Source organism: Ornithorhynchus anatinus, chromosome 1, assembly GCF_004115215.2.
Source record: "Ornithorhynchus anatinus isolate Pmale09 chromosome 1, mOrnAna1.pri.v4, whole genome shotgun sequence".
NCBI classification, from domain to species: domain Eukaryota; kingdom Metazoa; phylum Chordata; class Mammalia; order Monotremata; family Ornithorhynchidae; genus Ornithorhynchus; species Ornithorhynchus anatinus.
In genome coordinates this window covers 185174823-185199971 of record NC_041728.1, presented here as the reverse complement: position 1 = coordinate 185199971, position 25149 = coordinate 185174823, and the positions used below count along the sequence as shown (strand labels likewise).

At 54.9% G+C, this 25149-nt stretch overlaps 1 protein-coding gene across 2 annotated transcripts in view; it reads right to left on the bottom strand.

Annotated features, from left to right (window-relative positions):
- Positions 1 to 48: 48 nt before the first annotated feature.
- Positions 49 to 25149, bottom strand: part of ITGB5 (integrin subunit beta 5) — a 46688-nt gene continuing 21587 nt past the window's right edge. Inside the window, exons 9-15 of one of the 2 annotated variants that reach the window (XM_029063332.2) lie at positions 24693 to 24827; positions 20258 to 20699; positions 13542 to 13764; positions 9237 to 9352; positions 9002 to 9121; positions 696 to 862; positions 49 to 522 (exon numbers count right to left, since the gene is read on the bottom strand). In XM_029063332.2, coding sequence (XP_028919165.2) covers positions 427 to 522; positions 696 to 862; positions 9002 to 9121; positions 9237 to 9352; positions 13542 to 13764; positions 20258 to 20699; positions 24693 to 24827 — 1299 coding nt within the window. In that variant the 3' untranslated portion in view covers positions 49 to 426. Of the gene's footprint in view, positions 523 to 695; positions 863 to 8693; positions 8741 to 9001; positions 9122 to 9236; positions 9353 to 13541; positions 13765 to 20257; positions 20700 to 24692; positions 24828 to 25149 lie in introns of those variants that run through there. The other variant, XM_039913600.1, reaches the window with a different exon arrangement.

Below are 25149 nucleotides of genomic sequence, written 5' to 3'. Positions count from 1 at the left end.
AGTGGGCACGGCCTGCCCTGTGCCCGCCCTCCGCTCTGCACTCTGGGAATTGGTTCTGCTGACTTTAATCTTAGCGTTTCTCCTCAGACCAAGCCTGCCCTCCGCCTGGCCCCCGCCACCTGGCAGTGGCCCCCGGGACGCCAGGCCCCACCCCGTCCCGTCCAAGAGACGGGAACGTTTGTCTTTGAGGGATGGCCGCCGGACAGAGGGGCGAGAGGTGGCCTCAGCGAGGGTGGGCCTCCCTGACCAGTTCACAGGCCTCGAGGTGTCCGCGAGACCGCCCACCGGGTCGCCATCACCTCGTGGCCCCCCTAACCTGGGGATTGCTGCCACGAGTCTCGGCGGGGGGGGGCGCAGGAAGGGGAGCGAGGGCAGGGGGGGTTGCCCTCCGCCCGAAGCGAGCGCATCCGGCGCCGGGCCGGGTCGTCAGTCCACCGTGCCGTTGTGGCCGCGGCTCAGCTTGCCGAAGGTCCATTCAACTCTGTGAGTGGACACGGGTTTGCGGTAAAGCGGGTTGGTGGCCTGGCGGGAGAGCAGGGTAGAGATACGGCGGCCTCAGGGCCTCGGGTTCCTCCGCCGGGGAGGACCGGGGCCCTGCCCTTCCGGCTGGAAGCCCCGGGCAGAAGGCATCCTGGCCCCCCGCAGGTCGACTCCTTCCCCGCCCCGCCCCTGGGTGCCCCCCACGCCCCGCTCACCATCTCGTAGCGAGCTCTGGCCCGTTCACTCTGGAAGCGGGCGAATTCGCGACGGTCGTGGATGGTGACCAGCATCTTCCAGATGGCGAGCAGGACCAGGCCCACCAGCAGGACGGAGCCCCCCACGGCCAGCAGGATGGTCAGCGTGCTGGGCGCCGAGCCGCAATCTGTACAGGATGGCAACGCCTGCTCGAGGTCTCGTCCACCCCCACCGTCTCCTCCATGCCTGGCTCTCCCGGCCTCAAGGAAACGCTTGTCGGGCACTTATTACATGCCAAGCACTGTTCTAAGCACTGGGGTTGATACAAGTTAATCAGGTTGGACACCATCCCTGTCGCACCTGAGGTTCACAGACTCAATCCCCATTTTACGGATGAGGGAACTGAGGCCCAGCGAAGTGAAGTGACTCGCCCATTTTACATAGCAGACAAGTGGTGGGGCTGGGATTAGAACCCTTAATAATAACAATTATGGTATTGGTTAAGCGCTTACTATGTTCAGGGCACCATACTGAGCGCCGGAGTGAATACGAGCAAATCGGGTTGGACAAAAGTGACTTGCTCAAGGTCACAGAAAACAAGTGGCGGAGCTGGGATTAGAACCCATGACCTGACTCCCAGGCCCATGCTCTTATCCACTGATCCAAGCTGCTTCTCAATTAATGGTATCTGCTGAGTGCTTACTATGTGCCGACCACTGTTCTAAGCGCTTGGGGAACCAGAAGGATATGGCGTCTAATTCTGACTCTGTCTGCTGGGTGACCACGGGCAAGTCACTTCACTTCTCTGGGCCTCAGTTCCCTCATCTGCAAAATGGGGAGGAAGCCTGGGGGCCCCACATGAGACCGGGACTGTGTCCAACCTGATTAACTTGTATCTACTCCAGAGTTTAGAACAGTGCTTAGCAAGTACCATAGTTATTAGTACAACACAACAGCATTAGCGGAGCCCTGCCCCCATCAGGAGAAATAATAGTAATTAATATAATTAGTAAGGCTAGTAATAAAATGATAAGCAGCATGACTTAGTGGAAAGAGTCCGGGCTTGGGAGTCAGAGGACGTGGGTTCTAATCCCGACTCTGTAATAATAATGTTGGTATTTGTTAAGCGCTTACTATGTGCAGAGCACTGTTCTAAGCGCTGGGGCAGATACAGGGTAATCAATTTGTCCCACGTGAGGCTCACAGATAATCCCCATTTTACAGATGAGGTCACTGAGGCACAGAAAAGTTAAGTGACTTGCCCACAGTCACACAGCTGACAAGTGGCAGAGCCGGGAGTCGAACCCGTGACCTCTGATTCTGAAGCCCACGCTCTTTTCACTGAGCCACACTGCATAATCCTTATCAAAATGACATTGGTTAAGCACTTACTCTGTGTCACACACACTGTTCTAAGTAAGGGACTAGATCCAAGTTAACCAGGTTGGACAGAGTTCCTGTCCCACAGAGGAGGCCAAGTTCTCTTTGGGACTGATGAAGTTTAGGAGTCGTGAGAAGCAGCGTGGCCTGGTGGATGGAGCCCGGGCCTGGGAATGGGACCGGAGTTCCGATCCCAGCTCTGCCACCTGTCTGTTGCGTGACCTCAGACGAGTCACTTCACTTCTTTGGGCCTCAGTTCCTTTATTTGTAAAATGAGGATGAAGCCCACGTGGGACAGGGTCCAACCTGACGAGCCAATTGTTGGGCAGGGTTGATCTCGATCCGTCGCCGAATTGTACTTTCCAAGCGTTTAGTACGGTGCTGTGCACACAGTAAGCGCTCAATAAATTCGATTGAATGAATCTACCCCAGCCCTTAGGACGGCATCTGGCACGTAGTTAGCGCTTAGCAAGAGAAGCAGCATGGTGTAGTGAATAGAGCCTGGGCCTGGGTGTCAGAAGGTCATGGGTTCTAATCCCAGCTCCGCCACTTGTCTGCTGGGTGACCTTGGGCAGGTCACTTCACTGCTCTGGGCCTCAATTCCCTCATCTGTAGAAAAGGGATTAAGACTGTGAGCCCCATGTGGGACAGGGACTGTGTCCAACGCAATTATCTTGTATCTACCCCAGTGCCCAAAACGGTGCCTGGCACAGACACAATACCAGAAAAACAAAAATGGAACATTTAGAGATAAATAAAAATAAAATTATGGCATTTGTTAAGCGCTTACTATGTGCAAAGCACTGTTCTAAGTGCTGGGGTTGATACAAGGTAATCAGGTTGTCCCACGTGGGGCTCACAGTCTTGATCCCCATTTTACAGATGAGGGAACTGAGGCCCCGAGGAAGTGAAGTGACTTGCCCAAGGTCACACAGCAGACAAGCGGCAGAGCCGGGATTAGAACCCGGGTTCTCTGACTCCCAAGCCCAGGCTGCAGCACCGCTTCGGGTGAACTCAAAAACTCTGCCTCAGTTGCCTCATCTGTAAAAGGGGGAATGAAGACTGTGAGCCCCACATGGGACAAGGACGGTGTCTAACCTGATTAACTGGTACCTGCCCCAGTGCTTGTCATATAGTAAGTGCTTAAGGTAATTAGGAGAAACAGCGTGGCTCAGTGGAAATAGCCCGGGCTTGGGAGTCAGAGGTCATGGGTTCGAATCCCGGCTCTGCCACTTGTCAGCTGGGTGACTGTGGGCAAGTCACTTCACTTCTCTGGGCCTCAGTGACCTCATCTGTAAAATGGGGATTAACTGTGAGCCTCACGTGGACAACCTGATGACCCTGATTCTACCCCAGCGCTTAGAACAGTGCTCCGCACATAGTAAGCGCTTAACAAATACCAACATTATTATTATTAAGGTAAATATCATTTAAAAAAAAAAGAGCAAGGAGAGAGCTCAGAGCAGAACCTGCTGGGGGTGCCAACGGTCAGAGGACCAGAGGTGGGGAACTGAGACGGGAAACTGAGGCTGGAGAGCGAAACTGAGAAGGAGCGGTCAGGCAGGGCGGCGCTGAGTCACCGAGTCCCGAGGACGCCGAGGAGGAGGAAGCGGACCCCAGTGTCCCGGCCCCGCGGACTTCGGTCGGAGGGAGCGGTTGGCCGCAGGGTGACGTGTCCACCGGGCGCAGGCTCGAGAAGGAGGGCAGAGTTGGCAGAAGGGAGTCGGGGACCCTTCGTTCCAGCCTCTCCCTGCCACACCCGACTGTCAGCTCACTGTGGGCAGGGAAATCTATCTGCTTATTGTTTTACTGGACTCTCCCCAGCTCTTAAGAAGTGCTCTGCACACAGGAAGCGCTCAGTACATCCGCTTGCGTGAATGAATCCACCCCAGCGCTTAGAGAAGCGGCTTGGCCTACTGGTTATAATAATAATAATGGTGTTTGTTAAGCGCTTACTATGTGCCAAGCACTGTTCTAAACGCTGGGGAGGATACAAGGTGATCAGGTTGTCCCACGTGAGGCTCACACGCTCAGTCCCCCTTTGACAGATGGGGTCACTGAGGAGAAGTGAAGTGACTTGCCCAAAGTCACCCAGCTGACAAGTGGCAGAGCCGAGATTCGAACGCACGATCTCTGACTCCCAAGCCTGGGCTCTTTCCACTAAGCCACGCTGCTTCTCTACAACCCGGGTCTGGGGGTCAGAAGGTCCTGGGTTCTAATCCCGGCTCTGCCACTTGTCTGCTGTGGGACCCCGGGGCAAGTCAATTCACTTCTCTGGACCTCAGCTAACTCATCTTTAAAATGAGGATTAAGGCTGTGGGTCCCACGTGGGACAGGGGCTGTGACCAATCTACCTTGTACCTACCCCAGTACGGTGCCTGGCACATAGTAAGCGCTTAGCAAATACCACAAAAAAACCAAACAGGGAACAACCACATGGTGTTTGACACACAGTGAGCATTTAACAAATACCATTAAAAAAAAAATTTTAGCGTCTGTCCCGGAGAACCTGGGGGGCTCACCGACAGCCCCCTCCCAGATGGGCAGGGAACGTATCAACCAGCTCCTGAATTGTACTCTCCCAACTGCTTAACCTACTCCAGCGCTCAGTACGGTGCCTGGTAGTCTGTAGGCTCGTTGTGGGCAGGGAATGTGTCTGTTTATTGTTATACTCTCCCAAGTGCTCAGTACAGAGCTCAGCACATGGGAAGAGCTCAATAAATACGATCGAATCGGTAAGCACTTAAGAAATACAATTAATAGTGGTCTGCACCCAGTAAGCGCTCCATAAATAGCACTGATTGGCTCCAATCCCTAGGTGTGACGAGACTCCCCCACCGTCATGCCGAGAACGGCAGGTTTTGCCACCACAATCTCACTGCTCATTGGACTCTGCCCTCCTCGTGTGGTTAGATGGGGGGAAAAACGATCCTAATCCTGTGCACGGAACACGGAAGTCGGGGGCGGGGTGGGGCCGACACGGCCAGGGCATCGGCAGTGTGGCCTAGTGAGTAGAGCCCGGGCCTGGGTTCTAGTTCTGGCTCTGCCACTTGTCTGCGGTGGGATCTGGGGCCAGCCGCTTCCCTTCTCTGGGCCTCGGTTCCCTCATCTATAAAATGGAGATTAAGACTGTGAGCCCCACGTGGGACGGGGACTGTCCGACCTGATTGCAGCGTGGCTCAGTGGAAAGAGCCGGGGCTGGGGAGTCAGAGGGCATGGGTTCAAATCCCAGCTCCGCCGTTTGTCAGCTGTGTGACTTTGGGCAAGTCACTTCACTTCTCTGGGCCTCAGTTCCCTCAACTGTAAAATGGGGATTAAGAGTGTGAGCCCCACGTGGGACAACCTGATGACCTTGTATCCTCCCCAGTGCTTAGAACAGTGCTTTGCACGTAGTAAGCGCTTAACAAACACCATCATTATTATTCTATCCACCACAGGACCAAAAAAACAAAACAAAAGCAACCACACGGTGTTTGACACGTAGCAAGCGTTTAACAAACTACCATAAAAGGCTTTAGCGTCTCCTGGAAACTAGAGATCCTGGGGGTGTCACTGACCACTCCTCTCCCCTCCCCAGGGGGCAGGGAACGTATCAACCAGCTCCTGAATTATACTCTCCCAACTGCTTAACCTACTCCAGTGCTTAGTACAGTGCCCGGAAGACTGTAAACTCGTTGTGGGCAGCGAATGTGTCTGTTGTAACGTACTCTCCCAAGTGCTTAGTATAGTGCCCTAAACACAGTAAGCGCTGAATAAATATGATCAACCGAAATAGTAAGGCTTAGCATATACCATAAAAAATTAGGGCTCTGCACTCAGTAAGCGCTCCATAAATAGCACTGATTGGCTCCAATCCCTAGATGCCCTTCCCACCCGCCCCCCGAGAACAGCAGATTTTGCCACGACAGTCTCAGGGCTCACCAGACTCTACCCTGCCCGCGTGGGTAGATGGGGGGAAAAATGATCAAAACCGTGTGCGCGTCACTGCCGAGAACAAGGAAGTGTGTGGGGAACGGGGAGCTGGGCCGCGGGGACCAGGGCACGGGCAGCATGGCCTAGGGGGTAGAGCCCACGCCTGGCTCCCGGTCCCGGATCTACCACTCCTCTGCGGCGTGATCTTGGGCAAGTCACTTCGCTTCTCTGGGCCCAGTTACCTCATCTGTAAAAGGGGGATTAAGACCGTGAGCCCCAGATGGGACGTGGACTGTGTCCAACTTGATGATCTGGTGTCTGTGCCTGCACTTGGAACAGTGTCTGCCACGTAGTACGCGCTTAAACTCAAAACAAAAAGTGATCAGGGAAGGCATCTGAAAGAAGGGGTGCCCTGGAGTGGGGGCGCAGGGGGGAGGATGGGCACATCTGTGTGGAGGGCTTGCTGTGGGCAAGGAATGTGTCCACCACCTCTGTTGCAGTGTCCTCTCCCTAGTGCTTAGTACAGTGTTCTGCACAAGGTAAGCGCTCAATAAATAATAATGTTGGTATTTGTTAAGCGCTTACTATGTACACTGTTCTAAGCGCTCGGGTAGTTACAGGATAATCAGGTTGTTCCGTACGAGGCTGCTCAAGTGCTTAGTACAGTGCTCTGTACACATGACAATAAATATGACAATGAATGGAAGCTTCTTGTGGGCAGGGAACGTGTCTACCAATTCTGGTGGTAAGCGCTTAATACATTGTTCTACACATAGTAAACGCTCAGTAAATACTACTGAATGAGTGCTTAGTACAGTGCAGGAAGCAGCATGACAGAGCAGGGGCCTGGGAGTCAGAAGGTTGTGGGTTCTAATCCTGACTCTGCTACGTGTCTGCTGTGTGTCCTTGGGCAAGTCACTTCACTTCTCTGGGCCTCAGTTACCTCATCTGTAAGATGGGGATAGAGTCCGTGAGCCCCAAGTGAGACAGTGACTGTGTCCAACATGACTTGCTTGTAATAATACTAATTATTAGTATGGTATTTGTTAAGCACTTACTATGTGCCAAGCACTGTTCTAAACACTGGGGTAGATACAAGGTGATCAGATTGTCCCACATGGCGCTCATAGTCTTCATCCCCATTGTACAGATGAGGTCACTGAGGCACAGGGAAGTTAAGCAGCTCACCCCAGGACACACAGCGACGAGTGGCGGAGCCGGGATTAAGAACCCACGACCTCTGACCCCCAAGCCCGGGCTCTTACCACTAAGTCACGGGGCTTGTAACCACCCTAGCGCTTAATACAGTGCCTGGCACACAGTAAGCATTTAACAAATACCAGAATCATTATTATTATTACAGTGCTCTGGACACAGTAATAATAATAATAATAATTACTAATAATTATGGTATTTGTTAAGTGCTTACTATGTGCAGAGCACTGTTCTATGCGCTGGGGTAGATACAAGGTAATCAGATTGGCCCACGTGAGGCTCACATTTTTTAATCCCCACTTTTACAGATGAGGTCACTGAGGCCTAGAGAAGTGAAGTGACTTGCCCAAGGTCACACAGCAGACAGGTGGCGGAGTCGGGTTTAGAACCCACAACCTCTGAATCCCAAGCCCGGGCTTTTTCCACTAAGCCATGCTGCTTCTCTAAGTGCTCAGTAAATTCTGTTGCTTGATTGAGGGAGTCCCAGGCCTCCTCACTCTTGGCTTCGAAGCCCCCCATCCCCTGGCCCCCTATCTCCCCTCCCTTCTCTCCTCCTCCATCCCAGCCCACGCACTCCGCTCCTCTGCCGCCGCTCACCTCCTCCCTGGGCCGTCTCGCCCGTCCCACCGATGACCCCCGACCCACATCCTGCCTCTGACCTGGAACCCCCTCCCTCCTCAAATCCACCAACCACTCTTCCCTCCTTCAAAGGCTTACCGAAGGTCCACCTCCTCCGAGAGGCCTTCCCAGACTAAGCCCCACTTTTCCTCATCTCCCACTCCCTTCCGCGTCACCCTGACTTGGTCCCATGGCTCTTCCCCCCGTCCCCGCCCCAGAGCACTTATGTCTATATCTGTCATTTTATGATTTACATCGACGTCTGTTTATTTGTTTTGCTATCTCCTCTCCTCTAGACTGTGAGCTCATTGTGGGCAGGGTCTGTCACTCTTTATTGCTGTAGTGTACCTTCCTAAGCGCTTAATACAGTACTCTGCATACAGTAAGCGCTCAATAAACATGACTGAATGAGTGAATATCTACTAACTCTACTGTCCTCTTCCCAGTGCTCGGTACAGCGCCCTGCACATGGTAGACTGCAAGCTCCTCAAAGGCAGAGATTGTCTACTGAGAAGCAGAGAAGCAGCGTGACTTAGTGGGAAGAGCCCGTGCTTGGGAGTCAGAGGTCGTGGGTTCGAATCCCAACTCCGCCACCTGTCTGCTGTGTGACCTTGGGCAAGTCATTTCACTTCTCTGGGCCTCAGTGACCTCATCTGTTAAAATGGGGATTAAAAAATGTGAGCCCCACGTGGGACAATTTGATTACCCTGTATCTACCCCAGCGCTTAGAACAGTGCTCTTCACATAGTAAGCGCTTAACAAATACCATAATAATAATAATTATTATTACTGACTCTATTGTGCTCTCCAAAGTGCTCAGTACAGAGGTCCGTACACGGTAGACTGTCAGCTCCTTGAGGGCAGGGGTCGTGTCTACTGACTCTCTGGTCCTGTCCCAAGCGCTCAGCTCAGTGCGCGTCACCTGGCCGACAGGAAGCTCCTTGAGGGCAGGAAATGTGCCTACTACATCATCCGTCCTCTCCCCGGCGCTCCGGCCGGTGCTCTGCACACCGTCGATCGAAAGCTCCTTGAAGGCAGGGATCGTGCCTTCTAACTCTCCTGTCCTCTCTCAAGTGCTCAGTAGAGGATAGGATGGCTCGAGGAGAGGAGGATGAGGCCTCCCCCGCCCCCGGCTGACTCCTACAAGGACTGGGGACCCGTTTCCTCCCCCGCCTCCCCCCCACCCCCCTCCACCTCTGACCTGGTTCCTTGAGCACCGTGAGGGTCGACTTGCCCCCAGGCACCTCCGAGTAGGCGAAGGTCACGACGCAGTCCTGGGCCGTCTTAAAGAAGCAGGTCACCGTGTCGGGCACGTCCAGGCCTGGGGGGGCCGGAGGGAGACTACAGTGGCCAGTGGGCGGGGCGGGAGGGAGACCCTCCCCGAGCCCCCAACTGCCCCAGCGTGGTCCCCCGGACCCCCGGCAGTCGGTACTCACGGACGGTGTCCACGCGGGTCACCACTGCGTCCCTGCACTGTTTCTGGCAGGTCTCGTTGGCGGGCGCCCGGTCGGAGCCGGACGGCGGCAGCTGCAGCAGGCACTCCACGCAGCCCCTGCCCGGGACCACAGAGCCGCGGGGTCAGGGCCGTGGGCGGGCACCGCTCCGCCCCGTGCCCCCCCGGCTCGCCGGGGCCCTGGGGTCCCCTGGGAGCCCAGCCTGGGGCCGCTGGGACCCCAGCCCAGAACCCGGGTCAGGGCGCAACCAGGGGCACGACAGGCGGACGGCCGAGGCCGTAGCTCCGGGCACAGCCCGGGCCGGGGTGTGCCGGGTGGGAGCCCGGCCCAGGGCAGAGCTCAGGGGGCATCCTAGGGCTTGAAGGGAGCACGGCCCAGGGCGCTGCTCCGGGCGCATCCTGGGGTGTGCCGGGAACACATCCCGGGGCGTGCTGGTAGCGCAGCCCAGAAAAGAGCTCGGGGCAAAGAGCACGAGCTTGGGAGTCAGAGGTCAGGGGTTCTAATCCCGGCTCCGCCACCTGTCAGCTGGGTGACTTTGGGTGAGTCACTTCACTTTGGGCCTCGGTTCCCTCATCTGTCAAATGGGGATGAAGACTGTGAGGCCCACGTGGGACAACCTGATGACCTTGTATCTCCCCCAGTGCTTAGAACAGTGCTTGGCATATAGTAAGCGCTTAACAGATACCATCGTTATTATTATTACTACTGGGCATGATGGGAGCACAGCCCAGGGCACGTTGGAACAGAGCTCTGGGCTGGGCAGAGCTCTGGGCACATCCTGGGGCATGCAGGGAGCACCGCTCAGGGCACAGCTCCAGGCACAACCTGAGGCAAGATGGGAGCACAGCTCAGGGCTCATTGTGCGCAGAGCCCTGAGCACAGCCCGGGGCCCCAGCCTGGGGCTTGATGGGAGCCCAGCTGAGGGCACGCTGGCAGTGTAGCCCAGCACAGCTCTGGGAACCCTGGGAGCACTGCTCGCGGCTCACCGGGAGCACAACCCAGAGCACAGCTCGGGGCCCACCGGGAGCACAGCCTGGATCAGAGTCCATAGTCCAAAACTGTAAACCCGGTGTGGGCTTATGATTGTCTCTCGTTACTGCCAAACTGTACTTTCCAAGCGCTTAGTACAGTGCTCTGCCCACGGTAAGCGCTCCATAAATACGACTGAATGAAAATCAGGACACCCTGTGGGCCCAGACCAGAACCCAACCTGGGGCAGCGTTGAGGGCTCGCCGCGAGCGCAGCCCGGGGCACGCTGACAGTTTGGTTTGGGGCACGGCTCAGGGCAGAGACGGGGCACGGCTCCGGGGCACACCCAGCGTGGAGACGGAGCACGGCTCGGGGCCCACCGGGAGCGCTGCTGGCTCCCAGACCCCCAAGGACTTGCGGGAACGGGCCCGGCAAGAACCTCGCCACGCGGCATGCAGACGGGTACCATGCACACGGCCCGCGCCGGCTCCGCCCGGGAGGCTCCTGGACTACTCACCCCTGGGGTCCCGGCCGGGGCAGCGATAGCGGCAGGGAACCAAACAGAGACAGGGTTGCGGGTGGGCGAGGACATACGGGAAGAGGGAGAGGATAGCACACGCTACGGGGAAAGAGGGGAAGGGGCTGGGGACCTGAGGGGGCTGCCGGGGACACACACACGCACAGTGTTGGGCTCAGGGGGAGGGCCGGGGGAGGGGGAACCAGTCCCTGCCCTCGAGGAGCTGCCAGTCTGTCGGGCACTGGGGAGAGTCAGGGGTGTGGGATGGTCCACTGTGGGTCACTGGGGAGAATTCGTATTGTCTACTCCCAAGCGCTTAGCACACGGTAGGCGCTCAATAAATACGACTGACCGAACGAATCGGGGACGGAGAGGGGAGAGTCAGGAGTGTGGGATGGTCTTTGCTGGGTCACTGGGGAGAATGTGTATTGTACTCTCCCAAGCGCTTAGTACAGTGCTTAGCACACAGTAAGGGCTCAATAAATTTGACTGACTGAATTAATCGGAGATGGAGAGGGGAGAGTCAGGAGTGTGGGACAATCTTTGCTGGGTCACTGGGGAGAATGTGTATTGTACTCTCCCAAGCACACAGTAAGCGCTCAATAAATACGACTGACCAAATGAATCGGGGGTGGAGAGGGGAGAGTCAGGAGTGTGGGATGGTCTGTGCTGGGTCACTGGGGAGAATGTATATTGTACTCTCCCCAGCGCTTAGTACAGTGCTTAGCAGACGGTAAGCACTCAGTAAATACGACTGACTGAATGAATGAGAGAGGAGAGTCAGGGGTGTGGGATGGGCCGCGCTGGCTCACTGGGGGAGAGTCAGGGATGGAGAGGGGACGGTCGGGGGGTTGGAGGGTCCCTCCCAACCATGGATTCTGGCGTCCAGAAAGCCGCCGCCTCCCTCCCTCTCGGCGCCATCGTACCCCGCGCCGCTGGACCTCGCGGCCCGGGTGTGCCGCGGGACCGGCCGCGGGGCCACTTCGCCTCGCGACGGCTGGTGGCCTCGGGTGTGGCCAAGAGACAGAATCCCAGAATCTCAAGGGGCGGCGGCGAAAGCAGAGGGGAGGACTGACCGGCAGGGACCGGTCAGTGCTCGCTTCGAGAGGGGGGCAAAGGGAACCAGCGAGGCCCGGTGGATTAACCACGGGCCTGGATGGCAGACGGACCCGGGTTCTACTCCCAGCTCCGCCACTTGTCTTCCGGGGGACCTTGGGCGAGTCACGGAGTCAGAAGGTCATGGGTTCTAATCCCGGTTCCGCCACTTGTCTGCTGTGGGACCTTGGGCAAGTCACTCGCCATCTCTGGCCTCAGTAAAATGGGGATAGAGTCTATAAGGCCAATGTGAGACAGGGAATGTGTCCAACCCAATTTGCTCGTATTCACTCCAGTGCTTAGAACAGTGCCTGGCACATAGAAAGCACTTAACAAATACCATTATTATTATTATCAATATTATTATTATTATACTCTGGGCTTCAGTTACCTCACCTCTAAAATGGGGATTATAAGTGTGAGCTCCATATGGGACAGGGACTGTGTCCAGTCTGATTAGTTTCTATCTACCCCAGAGCTTAGTAAAGTGCCTGGCACAAGGTAAGCGCTTAATCAATGCCATTAAAAAAAAGGAAAGAAAGAAATCAAACAGTAGGTTAGACTGGAAGCCCGTCCTCTAGACTGGAAGCTCACTGTGGGCAGGGAACGTGACTGCTAATTCTGTTGTTTTGTCCTCTTCCAAGGTCTCAGTACAGTGCTCGACACATGGTAAGCACTCAAGAAAGCAGCAGTGTAGCCTCGTGGTCAGAGCATGTGCCTGAAAGTCACAAGGACCTGGCTCTGCCACTTGTCTGTTGTGTGACCTTGGGCAAGTCACTTCACTTCTCTGTGCCTCAGTTCCCTCATCTGTAAAATGGGGACTAAATTAGGAACGTGAGCCCCACATGGGACATGGACTTGCATCCAACCCTATTAGCTTGTAGCTACCCCAGTGCTTAGAACAGTGCCTGGCATATAGTAAGCGCTTAACAAATGAGCAGCATGGCTCAGTGGAAAGAGCACAGGCTTGGGAGGCAGAGGTCGTGGGTTCTAATCCCAGCTCCACCACTTGTCAGCTGTGTGATTTTGGGCAAGTCGCTTCACTTCTCTGGGCCTTAGTTTCCTCATCTGTCAAATGGGGATGAAGACTGAGTTCCACGTGGGACAACCTGATGACCTTGTATCTCTCCCAGCGCTTTGAACTGTGCTGCGCTTAGAACAGTGCTTGGCACATAGTAAGCGCTTAACAAATACCAACATTATTATTATTATTATTAATAAAAGGAAACAAGAACCAAAAAAGAAATAGCACTGGTTGATGTGACAGTGGGTGTGGGTCCCTAGGTATTTCTGCATGTGTGTGTGTGTGTGCATGTGTGTTTGTTTGTGTCGGTTTGAGGGAGGGTGTTGGAGCCATCCAGACTCACGCAGAGACGCAGAGATCTCCGTCCACCCCTCTTCCCCCACTTCCCCAGCCTGGCTGACGGAGGGGGAGGGGACGGAAGAACAGGGGACTATGGGGAGGGGAGACCGAGGGCTCCTGCCAGCCAGAGGACGTGGGTTCTAATCCTGCCTCCCCCACTGGCCTGCCGTGCGACCTTGGGCAAATTGCTTCACTTCTGTCTGCCTCAGTTTCTGCATTTACAGATGGCTTCAAAACCTGTTCTCCCTTCCCGGGAGCCCGCGGGCCCCCCACGGCACGGGGACGGTGCCCGACCCGATCGTCCCGCGGCCGTGCCAGCCCCACCCCCGGGCCGCCCCGTTACCTCTTGGTGCCGCAGGCGTCCGGGCAGGTGGGGCACCGCTCGCATGTGTCTCCGAAGGCCCCGGGCTCCGTGCACTGGCACTGCCCGCACACGCAGTGTCCGCGGCCGCTGCACAGCTGCCCGTCCCCGGACACGCACGTCTCTGTCTCCGTCGTGCAGTTGCAGTTGTCGCCCACGAAGCCGGCGTGGCACTGGCACTCCCCGCAGTGGCAGTCGCCGTGTCCTGGGGGCGGGACACGCATAGGGGCCCGCGTCACAACTCCCCCGATAGCAACTGTGTGCCAGGCACCGTACTCAGCACTGGGTGGATCCAGGCAAATCGGGTTAGACACAGTCCCTGTCTCCCGTGGGGTTCACGGTCTCCATCCCCATTTGACAGACGAGGGAACTGAGGCCCAGAGAAGGGAAGTAACTAGCCCAAGGTCACACAGCAGACAAGCGGGGGAGCCGGAATTAGAACCCATGACCTTCTGACTCCCAGGCCCGTGCTCTATCCACTCCGCCAACCAATGATGGGGAGATGCTCCAGGTCACAGGTCAGGGGATGGGTTCAGCAGGGCTGGTCGACTCTCCTTCCCTCAATAAATACCATTCATTCATTCATACAGTGCTCTGCACACAGTAAGCGCTCAATAAATACTACTGAATGAATTCAGTCAGATTTATTGGGCAGTTACTGTGTGCGGAGTAAAATACTAAGTGCTTAGGAGAGGATAATAAAACAATGTAACGGACACATTCCCTACCCGCAATGAGCTTACAGTCTAGAGAGAGAGCGAAAGAGACATGAATAGAAATAAATAAAATTAGAGTTATGGACATAAGCGGTGTGGGGTTGAGAGGAGGGAATGAGTCAGGGTGATGCAGAAGGGAGTGGGAGAAGAAGAAAGGATGGCTTAGTTATGGAAGGCCTCTTGGAAGAGATGGACCTTCGATAATAATAATTGTGGTATTTGTTAAGCGCTTACTTTGTGCCAGGCACTGTACTAAGTGTTGGAGTATATATAAGATAATATAGGTTGGCCAATAAGACTTTGAAATGGGGGAGAGACATTAGATATTGATTGGTTGAGACAGTCAGCTCGTTGTGGGAAAGGAACCTGTCTGCCAACTCTGTTAATAATAATAATAACAATAATATTGGTATTTGTTAAGCGCTTACTGTAGGTCAAGCACTGATCTAAGCGCTGGGGTAGATACAAGGTAATCACTCTGTCCCATGTGGGGCTCACAGTCTTCATTCCCATTTTACAGATGAGGTCACTGCGATTCAGAGAAGTTAAGTGACTTGCCCAAGGTCACACAGCTGACACATGGTGGAGTCGGGATTAGAACCCACAATCTCTGACTCCCATACCCCTGCTCTTTCCACTAAGCCATGCTGCTTCTCTCTTGTACTCTTCCGAGCGCTCAGTACAGTGCTCTACACACAGTAAGTGCTCAATAAATCTCATTGATTGGTTGGTCGGTCCCTTCCTCTGGCCACAGGTGGATGACAGAAAGCCCTGCTGGCCCCCTCAGGCCTGGCCCCTGGCCGCTCTAAGCAGAGACGGGGAACTGTTGTGAGTGGGGGAGACACTTGGGCACTGCCCGGGGATTACTGCTTTCTAGGGGATTTGGACTTTCTGTTTATTCATTCATTCATATTTACGGAGCACTTACTGTGTGCAGAGCACTGTAGTAAGCGCTCGGGAAGAGGACGACATAACAGTCGACACGTTCCCTCAACAACAAGCTTATGGTCCAGAGGGGGAGGCAGACATGTCTAGAATGCAGTAAATGACAGAGATGTAATAATAATAATAATGGTGGTATTTGTGAAGTGCTTACTATGTGCAAAGAACTGTTCTAAGCGCTGGGGATACAAGGTGATCAGGTTGTCCCACATGGGGCTCACGGTCTTCATCCCCATTTTACCGATGAGGTAACTGAGGCACAGAGAAGTAAAGTCACTTGCCCAAAGTCACACAGCTGGCAAGCGGTGGAGCTGGGATTCGAACCCATGACCTCTGACTCCCAAGCCTGGGCTCTTTCCACTGAGCCACGCTGCTTCTCTTCTCTATGTACATAAGTGACAGTGTGGCCTAGTGGCAAGAGCATGGGCTTGGGAGTTAGAGGTCGTGGGTTCTAGTCCAGGTTCTGCTACTTTCAATTCATTCAATAGTATTTATTGAGCACTTACTACTTGCAGAGCACTGTACTAAGCGCTTGGAATGTACAATTCGGCAAGAGACACTTGGCTGCTGTGTGCTTGGCCAAGTCGCTTCACTTCTCTTGGCCTCAGTTGCCTCATCTGGAAAATGGGGATGGAGACTGTGAGCCCCACGTGGGACACGGACTGTGTCCAACCTGATGACCTTGTATCATCCCCAGGGCTAAGAACAGTGCTTGGTACATAGTAAGCGCTTTACAAATACTACGATTATACGTGCTGTGGGACTGGGATGGGGAATGAAGGAAGGGAGCAAGTCAGGATGACACAGGAGGGAGTGGGAGGAGAAGAAATGATTCGATTAGACTGTAAGCCCGTCAATGGGCAGGGACTGTCTCTATCTGTTGCCGATTTGTACATTCCAAGCGCTTAGTACAGTGCTCTGCACATAGTAAGCGCTCAATAAATACTATTGAATGAATGAAAGAAATGAGGGCTTAGGGAAGGCCTCTCAGGGGAGACGGGCCTTCAAATAAGGCTTGGAAGTGGGGGAGAGTCATTGTCTGTCAGATTTGAGGAGGGAAGGTGTTCCAGAGCAGAACTAACCGGGGGGAGTCCCTCAAAGTTCAGTTCTGGCTCTCCTTCTATCCCCCGTCTATACACCTTTCCCGAGGAGAACTCATTCGCTCCCACAGCTTCAACTCCTGCCCTTTATGGGGATGATTCCCAAATCTCCCTCTCCAGCCCTCATCTCTCGTCCTCCTGCCTTCAGGACGTCCCTACTTCATTCATTCATTCAATAGTATTTATTGAGCACTTACTATGTGCAGAGCACTGGACTAAGTGCTTGGAATGGACAATTCGGCAACAGATAGAGACCATCCCTGCCCAATGACGGGCTCACAGTCTACTTGGATGTCCCGCCAACACCTCAAACTAAACATGTCCAAAAGAGCGCTCCTTATCTTCCCACCCAAACCCTGTCCTCTCAATGACTTTCCCGTCATCGCAGACAGCACCACCATCCTCCTTGCCTCATCGCCCGTAACCTTGGCCTTATCCTCAACTCATCTCTCTCCTTCAACCAACACATTCAATTTGTCACCGAATCCTGTCAGTTCGACCTTCCCAACATCGCTATAATACGCCCTTTCTTCTCCATTCAAACCGCTTCCGTGTTAATCCAAGCATTTATCTTCTCCCACCTTGATGACTGTATCAGCCTCCTTGCTGACCTCCCTGCCTCCCGTCTCCCCCCCGACCCCCCACCTAGTCCAGACTTCACTCTGCTGCTTGGATCATCTTTCTACAAAAACGTTCAGTCCGTGTTTCCCCACTCTTCGAGAACCTCCACTGGTTCCCCATCCACCTCCTCATCGAACAGGAACTCCTCACCGTCAGCTTTAAAGTCTTCCATATGTTCACCCCCTCTTATTTCAACTTGCTGCTTTCCTACTCCAGCCCAGCCGGCACACTCCGCTCCTCTAAAGCCAACCTCCTCCCTGGGCCTCCATCTCGCCCTTCTCGCCGATGACCCCTGGCCCACGTCCTGCCTCTGGCCCGGGACGCCCTCCCTCCTCAAATCCCACAGACAATTATTCTCCTCCCTTTCAAAGCCTTACTGAAACCCCCTCTCCTCCCAGAGGCCTTCCTGGACTAAGCTCCGCTTTCCCCTTTCCCCCCTACTTCTGCATCGCCCCAACTTGCTTCCTTTGCTCTTCTCCCCTCTCAGCCCCTCACCGCTTATGTCCATCACTGTCATTTACTTGTATCAATGTCTGTCTCTCCCTCTAGCCCGTAACCTCCTTGTGGACAGGGAACGTTTCTACCAACTCTTATATTGTCCTCTTCCAAGCAGTTAATCCAGCGCTCTGCATGCAGTAAGTGCTCAATAAATGCCATTCATTCATTGAGGGCAGGCACTTTGTCTCTCTCTCTGTCCTCTCCCAACTCCCAGCACAGTGTATTTGTGTGCATACGTGTGTGTGTGCATGCCTGGTCTTCCCATCAGGCTGACAGCCCCTTGAGGGCAGGGATCATGTCTCCTCCTCCCTCTGGCTTTCCCATTGCCCAGCACAATGTGTTTGTTCAATCATATTTATTGAGCACTTACTGTGTACAAAACACTGTACTAAGTGCTTGGGAAACTACAACAGGACAGTAGACACATTTCCTGTCCACAATGAGCTGTGTGTGTGTGTGTGTGTGTGTGCATGTGCGCACCCGTGTGTCCGTGTCCAATCTCCCCACATGGACTAGCAGTTCCAAAGGGCAGGGATTATGTCTCCTCCTCCCTCTGTCCATCCCCAGTGCTAAGTACAGTGTATGTGCATGTGTGTGTGTGTGTGTCTGTGTGTGTGTGTGTGTGTTTCCAGTCTCCCTATCAGACCGGCAGCCCCTCGCACGTGTCTGTCAGTCATTCGTATTTATTGAGTGCTTACTGTGTGCAGAGCAACATACTCAGCCCTTGGGAGAGGACAATACGGCAATTAACAGGCACATACCCTGCCCACAACGAGTTGAAAGTCTAGAAGGGGAAACAGACATTCATCTGTATTTTAAAAAATCCCTTGCATGTGCACACATGCACACACGCACACACACACACACACACATACATGCACACCTGGTATTCACACATAGTGAATTCAGTCTCCTGTGCTCGTGCACACATACATGATCCCACGTACATGCAGACATGCAGGCACACACACACACACATACACACACATATGCATGCACACATGTTCTTCCACACACAGACCCTAACCCTCCCCTCTGTCTCCTCCCACGGGGTGCCGAAGACGTGGCAGGAAATGCCAACGGTGCCGCTTGCCCGGCTTCCCCGGGGCCCGGACTTAGTCACTGGCCGCAGACCGGCCAAAACTCTGGGGGTAAGGGGGGCCTGGGAGGGGGCGGGGTCATGGGGGCGGGGTCATGGAGGGGCGAGGCCAAGCCAGAACTAGGCCAGCTCCAGAGCTCAGGTCCTTCCTGAGCAGGGGTCGATCAGTCAGTCTGTGTATTTACTGAGCACTTCCTGTGTGCTGAGCACTGTTCTAAGCACTTGGGAGAGGACAATACAACAACAGACTGTAAGCCCGTCAAAGGGCAGGGACTGTCTCTGTTACCGATTTGTACATTCCAAGCTCTTAGTACAGTGCTCTGCACATAGTAAGTGCTCAATAAATACTATTGAATGAATGAACAGACACACTCTCTGCCCACAATGAGCTGCAAGTCGAGAGGGTCAAGCGGGAGCCAGGGGAAGGGGATTGAGGGTCTCGGGGGCGATCCGGGGATGTCCAGTAGAAGTCACTGGGCCCCCACAGGGCCAGGGTGGGACGGGATCAATCGATCGATCGATCCAAGGTATTTTTGAGCGCTTTCTGTGGTGCAGAGCGCTGTACTAAGCACTCGGGGGAGTCCGCTACAACAGAGTCGGTAGACGCATTCCCTGCCCTCAGAAAGCTCACCGTCTAGAGGGGGAAATGGATATTAATGGGAATAAATAAATTCTGGATCTGGACATAAGTGGTGTGGGGCGGAGGGAGGGGGGACGAAAAGGAGCAAATCCAAGGGCAAGGGCGACGCAGGAGGGAGAGGGAGAAGAAGTGAGGGCTTAGTCGGGGAAGGCCTCTTGGAGGAGGTGGGCCTTCAGAAAGGTGTTTAAGGTGGGGGGGAGTTGGGTAGGGGTCTTGGCGGCATCTGGGGGGTGAGGCAGAGGGTCTTAGGGGGAAAGCCCGGGGGGTCAGACAGGGGTCAAGGGGAGATCTGGGAGGGGTGGGGCAGGGGTCATTGGGTGGAGGGAGGGTTCGTATTCATTCATTCACTCATTCAATCATACTTATCAAGAAGCAACATGGCGTAGTGGAGAGAGCTGGGGCCTGAGAGTCAGAAGGTCATGGGTTCTAATCCCGGCTCTGCCACTTGTCTGCTGTGTGACTTTGGGTCACTTCACTTCTCGGGGCCTCAGTCACCTCATCTGGAAAATGGGGATGGAGACCGTGAGCCCCACGTGGGACGAGGGACTATGTCCATCCCGATTTGCTTGGATCCACCCCAATGCTTAGTACAGCGCCTGGCACATAGTAAGCGTTTAACAAATACCATAATAATAATAATTTTTATTATTATTATTGAGCGCTTACTGTGTGAAGACCACTGTACTTGGGAAAGAACAATACAACAATAAACAGACACATATCCTGCCCACAGTGAGCTGACCATCTAGAATGGGGGAGACAGACTTAAAAAAAAATAGATAAGTGACAGAGATGGACATGAGGGGGGCGACACAGAAGGGAGCGGGAGAAGAAGAAAGGTGGGGCTTAGTCGGGGAAGGCCTCTTGGAGGAGATTTGAAGGGGAGGAGAGTCGTCGTCTGTGGGATTGAGGAGGGAGGACGTTCCGGAGCGGAGGCGGGACGTGGGCCGGGGGCGGGGAGCAACCGGCAACCGACTGGAGATGTTGCCACCCAACGGGGCGCGAGCTCCCGGGTGGCGGTCTACCTGCTGGACCCCGCCGCCAACCCCCACGCCCCCCGGCCCCCCGGGTCGGGTGCCCACCTGAGCAGAGCAGGCCTCGGCTGCGGGCGCAGGAGAAGTCGTCGCACTGGCAGAAGGGCCCGTAGATGCGGCCGAAGTCGCTGTGGTAGCAGAGGCATCGCTGGCAGACGCACTCCCCGCGCCCGCTGCACAGGGGCCGGCCCTCCGCCTCGCGGCACGGGGCCTGCGGGGCCTCGCCGCCCTCCTCGCCCTCGCCCTCGCGGCACTGGCAGCGGGCGCCCAGGCGGCCCGGCCCGCAGGCGCAGGCCCCGCAGGAGTAGGTGCCGCCACGGCTGCAGCGGGCGCTGTCGGGCTCGGCGTGGGCGCTGCAGGCGCAGCTGCAGTTGTAGGTGACCAGCAGCTCCAGCGTGTCCCGGAAACCCACCGGCTTCAGCGCCAACCTGCGGTCCGGGCTGCCCGGGCCGGGGCACCCGCGGGCCTCCAACGACACTTCGAACGCCACCTGAGGGCAGAGCGGGGGGCGCCGCTGCAGAGCCGCAACCTTCCCCCCCGACCCGGGTCCCAGCGGCCGAGCCCCCTCTCCTCCTACGACCCCGGGGACGCTGGGCACGATGCCGGGCTGGGGCAGCGGTCGTCTTCACCCACAGGACACGTGAATCTTCGCGCACACATGGATAGGTACACCCACGCACACCCACGTGCACACACACACCAAGATGTTTTACACGCCCGCATGGATGTGAACGTGCAAGCACATGGATGCGTATAAGCAGCAGGGCCTAGTGGATGCAGCCCAGGCCTGGAGGTTGGAACTACCTGGGTTTTATTGCTGGCTCTGCTGCGTGACCTTGGGCAAGTCACGTCACTTCTCTGGGCCTCAGTTCCCTTATCTGTAAAATGGGGATGGAGACTGTGAGCCCCGTATGGGACAGGGACTGTGTCTGACCTGAGTCTGAGAGCCCGTTGCTGGGTAGGGATTGTCTCTGTTTGTCGCCAAATTGTACTTTCCAAGTGCTCAGGGCAGTGCTCTGCACACAGCAGGCGCTCAATAAATACGATTGAATGAGTGAATGATTAGTTTCTATCTACCTCAGCGCTCAGAACAGTGCTTGACACACAGTAAGCACATAATGAATACCATTATCATTATTGCTATTATTAGGTGTGTACACGTCTAGGTGTGTACGCATTCATGCACACAGATGTGTGCGATCACACGAATGAACACGGTCACATGGCTGTATATGCTCATGCACACACATGGATGTGCACGTACTATGTAACTGTCCTTCATAGATGGTGTAAGATGCCACTGACAGGGACGCTCACCTACAAAGGCAAGTGGCTAGAGCCCAGGCCTGAGAGTCAGAAGGACCTGGGTTCTAATCCTGGCTCTGCCGCAGGTCTGCTGGGTGACTTTGGGGTAAGTCACTTCACTTCTCGGGCCTCAGTTACCTCATCTGTAAAAATGGGGATTAAGAGTGTGAGTCCCAGGTGGGACCAGGATTACGTCCAACCTGATTAACCTGTATCTCTCCCAGCACTTAGAACAGTGCTCGGCACGTAGTAAGCGTTTAACAAGTACCATAATTCTTCTTCTTCCTCCTCCTCCTCATTATCATTATTATTACAATTAAGGGTATCTGGTAAGGTCAGTGTGGGACTCACAGGCCCAGCCACTCTGAACACAGAAAAAGGCAGTCTCTTGTGAGGTTGTCCTTCTTGTTGCCGGTTTCTCTTTCCCCTCCTTGTCCCTGAGAGCTGTGGCTCAGAGAGAGCTAGCTATGCCCTTCTTGACGGCAGTGCGCCAAGCTGGTCCGTCCTCGGCCGTTGTCTCCCAGAGTTCGGCTCGGATGCTGCCTTGTCTGAGGCTTCGTTTTCTCCTGCCCTTAAAACGCTTCCTCCGCCTTCCCGACTTCCAGTTTCCCCATCTCGGCAGCTGTTCAGGTTTCCTGCTGTCGCTCTTCCTCCTCCCACATCCCCGCCGGCATAGCCGTGGGGAGGCGAGGGCAGCTTCGACACGGGGAGACTGACGACCACCCAGCACTGGGTCATCCGTGATCTCGCTTTGCCGTGTGATAAGCGCTTAGTACAGTGCTCTGCACGCAGTAAGTGCTCAATAAATATGATTGCCGGACCGATACTGAGCCTGGCTCGTCGGCTGATGCCGGTGGAAGTGGCCGAGGAAGGAGCCAGACGTGATGTCCGTGTGGGGGCCGGGTCTCGCAGCCATAGAGAAGGGTGGGCAGCTCTGCGGCCCAGGAGACCTGAAGTCCACTCTGGGGGTCGGACCCCCCCACCAAATGCCGCTGGACCCTTTCCATCCATCGAGGATGTGCCAGCCTTCTTGATTCTCTTTTCTGTTTAGATGTCTACCATTGCATCATTTGTCAGGGAGCTGCCTGGGTAGCAGAATTCTGTCACAGCTTTTAGCTCTGTGTTGTGTACACACACACACACTCATATACACACGCACACCCCAGTGCTGCTCATGGGGAGAGACCACACCCCGACTGGTCCTCAGGGCCGAGGCAGAGGTGGTTGTGGGCTGTAAATGGCCAGGAGGACAGTGAGGGCCTTGGGTCAGGGGCCGTTAGGGGTTGCGCAAGGGCTCTCCTGGACTGCAGCCATGAGAAGCAGCATGGCCTAGTGGCTACAGCCTGGGCATGAGAGTCAGGAGGACCTGGGTTCTAATCCTGGCTCCACCATTTATCTGCTGTGTGACCCTGGGCAAGTCACTTCACTTCTCTGTGTCTCAGTTCCCTCATCTGTAAACTGGAGATTAAGACTGTGTGCCCTGAGTAGGACAGGGTCTGTGTCCAACCAGATTTGATTGTACCCACCCAGCGCTTAGTATAGTGCCTGGCACATAGTAAGCGTCTAACAAATACCACAATTATTATCTGCCTGACGGCTCTGCCCCAGACTGGCCTCAGAGGCTAAATCCCACGGATCTTGGTCTTTCCAGGAAGGCTCAGGAGCCCAGTAAGCAGGCAATAAATACTATTGATTGATTCATTCATCAATTGAGATTGTCTCCAGACTCTTCTGTATCGCCCTTCCATTTATATATACTCAGCCGTAATTTATTTATTAATATTAATATCTGCATCTTTCTCTAAACTTGTATGCACAACATGGGCAGGGAATGTGTCTGTTATATTGCTATACCGTACTCTCCCAAGCACTTAGTACAGTGCTCTGCACAGTGTAAGTGCTCAATAATTACCATTGATTGATAGAGAAGCGTGGCTTAGCCGATAGAACACTAACCCCAGAGTCAGAAGGACCTGGGATCTAATCCTGGTTCCACCTCAAGTCTGCTGTATGATGTTGGGTAAGTCACTCCACTTCTCTGGGCCTCAGTATCCTCATCTGTAAAATGGGGATTAAGACCGTGAGCCCCTTGTGGGACAAGGATTGTGTCCAACCTGATTAACTTGTATATACCTTGGGCTTAGAACAGTGCTCGGCACATAGTGAGCGCTCAACAGTGTCGTTATTACCATTATTGATTGATTGATGGGGCTCCGTCCCTCGAGCCCTTTGGGCCAACTCCACTGCAGCGCTACTGCAGCCCGCAGCACGTGTGGCAAACGCTCTGGAGAGAAATGCAAACACTGCACTGGGGAAGTGCGAGGGGGGTCCAGGCCTCTACAATGGGGAGTCGGGGATAATAGCAATGGTATTTGTTAAGCGCTCAGGACGTGCCACGCGCTGTACTAAGTGTACTAAGGGTGGATACAATGAAATCGAGTTGGACCCAGTCCCTGTCCCATGTGGGGCTCACAGTCTCCATTCCCATTTTACAGATGAGGGAACCGAGGCTCAGAGAAGTGAAGTGACCTGCCCAAGGTCACACAGCAGACAGGTGGCAGAGATGGGATTAGAGCCCATGACCTGACTCCCAGGCCCGGGCTCTAGCCAGTAGAGCCATGCTGCTTTTAATCTCTTCTGGCTCCTCCCTCTCTCTGTGGCCCCCTCACCCTCTGGCTTTCCCCCTTTCCCTGCCCAGCCACCAGGATGTACTAAGTGCTGGGGTGGAAACAAGTAAATCAAGTTGGACCCAGTCGCTGTCCCACATGGGGCTCACAGTCTTCATCCCCATTTTCCAGATGAGGTAACTGAGGCCCAGAGAAGTAAAGTGACCTGCCCAAGGTCACACAGTAGATAAGTGAACCCGTTAAGAGTGTGAGCCTTTCACTGTGGAGGGATTGTCTCTGTTGCCAAATTGTACATTCCAAGCACTTAGTACAGTGCTCTGCACATAGTAAGTGCTCAATAAATGCTATAAGTGGCAAAGCCCAGGATTAGAACAATGGCCATGGGCCCCCTCCACCGCCCTCACCCCAGGCACCTCTTGTCACATGACTCCCATCCTTCCACAGCTGCCGGCCTTCGCCCTGAGGCCGGGCCTGGCTCAGCCCAATTGTGGCTGGCGTGAGGCTGAGGGGGGTGGGGGCGAGGCCAGGAGCTGGGGGGCAAGGGCTCCTACCGTGTCTCCGATCTTGAGGTCTCGGCACTTCCTCTGTCCGGGTTGGGCCACGCCATCCTGACAGATGGCCGTGTAGGTCAGGTCCAGGTCCTCGGGGACGTCCCACGCCTCCAGCTCCACCTTGGACCGGATGCCCTAGGGCGGGTGGACGGTTGGACGGATGGTCGGGAGGGAGGGTGGACGGGAGGATGGATGAATGAGCAGACGGATGGACAGACAGATGGATGGATGGATGGAGGGATGGGAGGTTGGATGGATGGATGGGCGGGCACGTGGATGGGTGGACAGATGGATGTGTCATCCTTCCCACCCATGACTGCCCCCTCCGCTCGACTTCCAGCTCTGACCGGAAACCGTGTGGGAGGCGGAAGGGGCTGCAGAGGCTGGCAGGGAGCGAGCTCCCCTCCCAGACCCAGTGCAGGTGTGTGTGTGTGTGTGTGTGTGTGTACATGTGTCT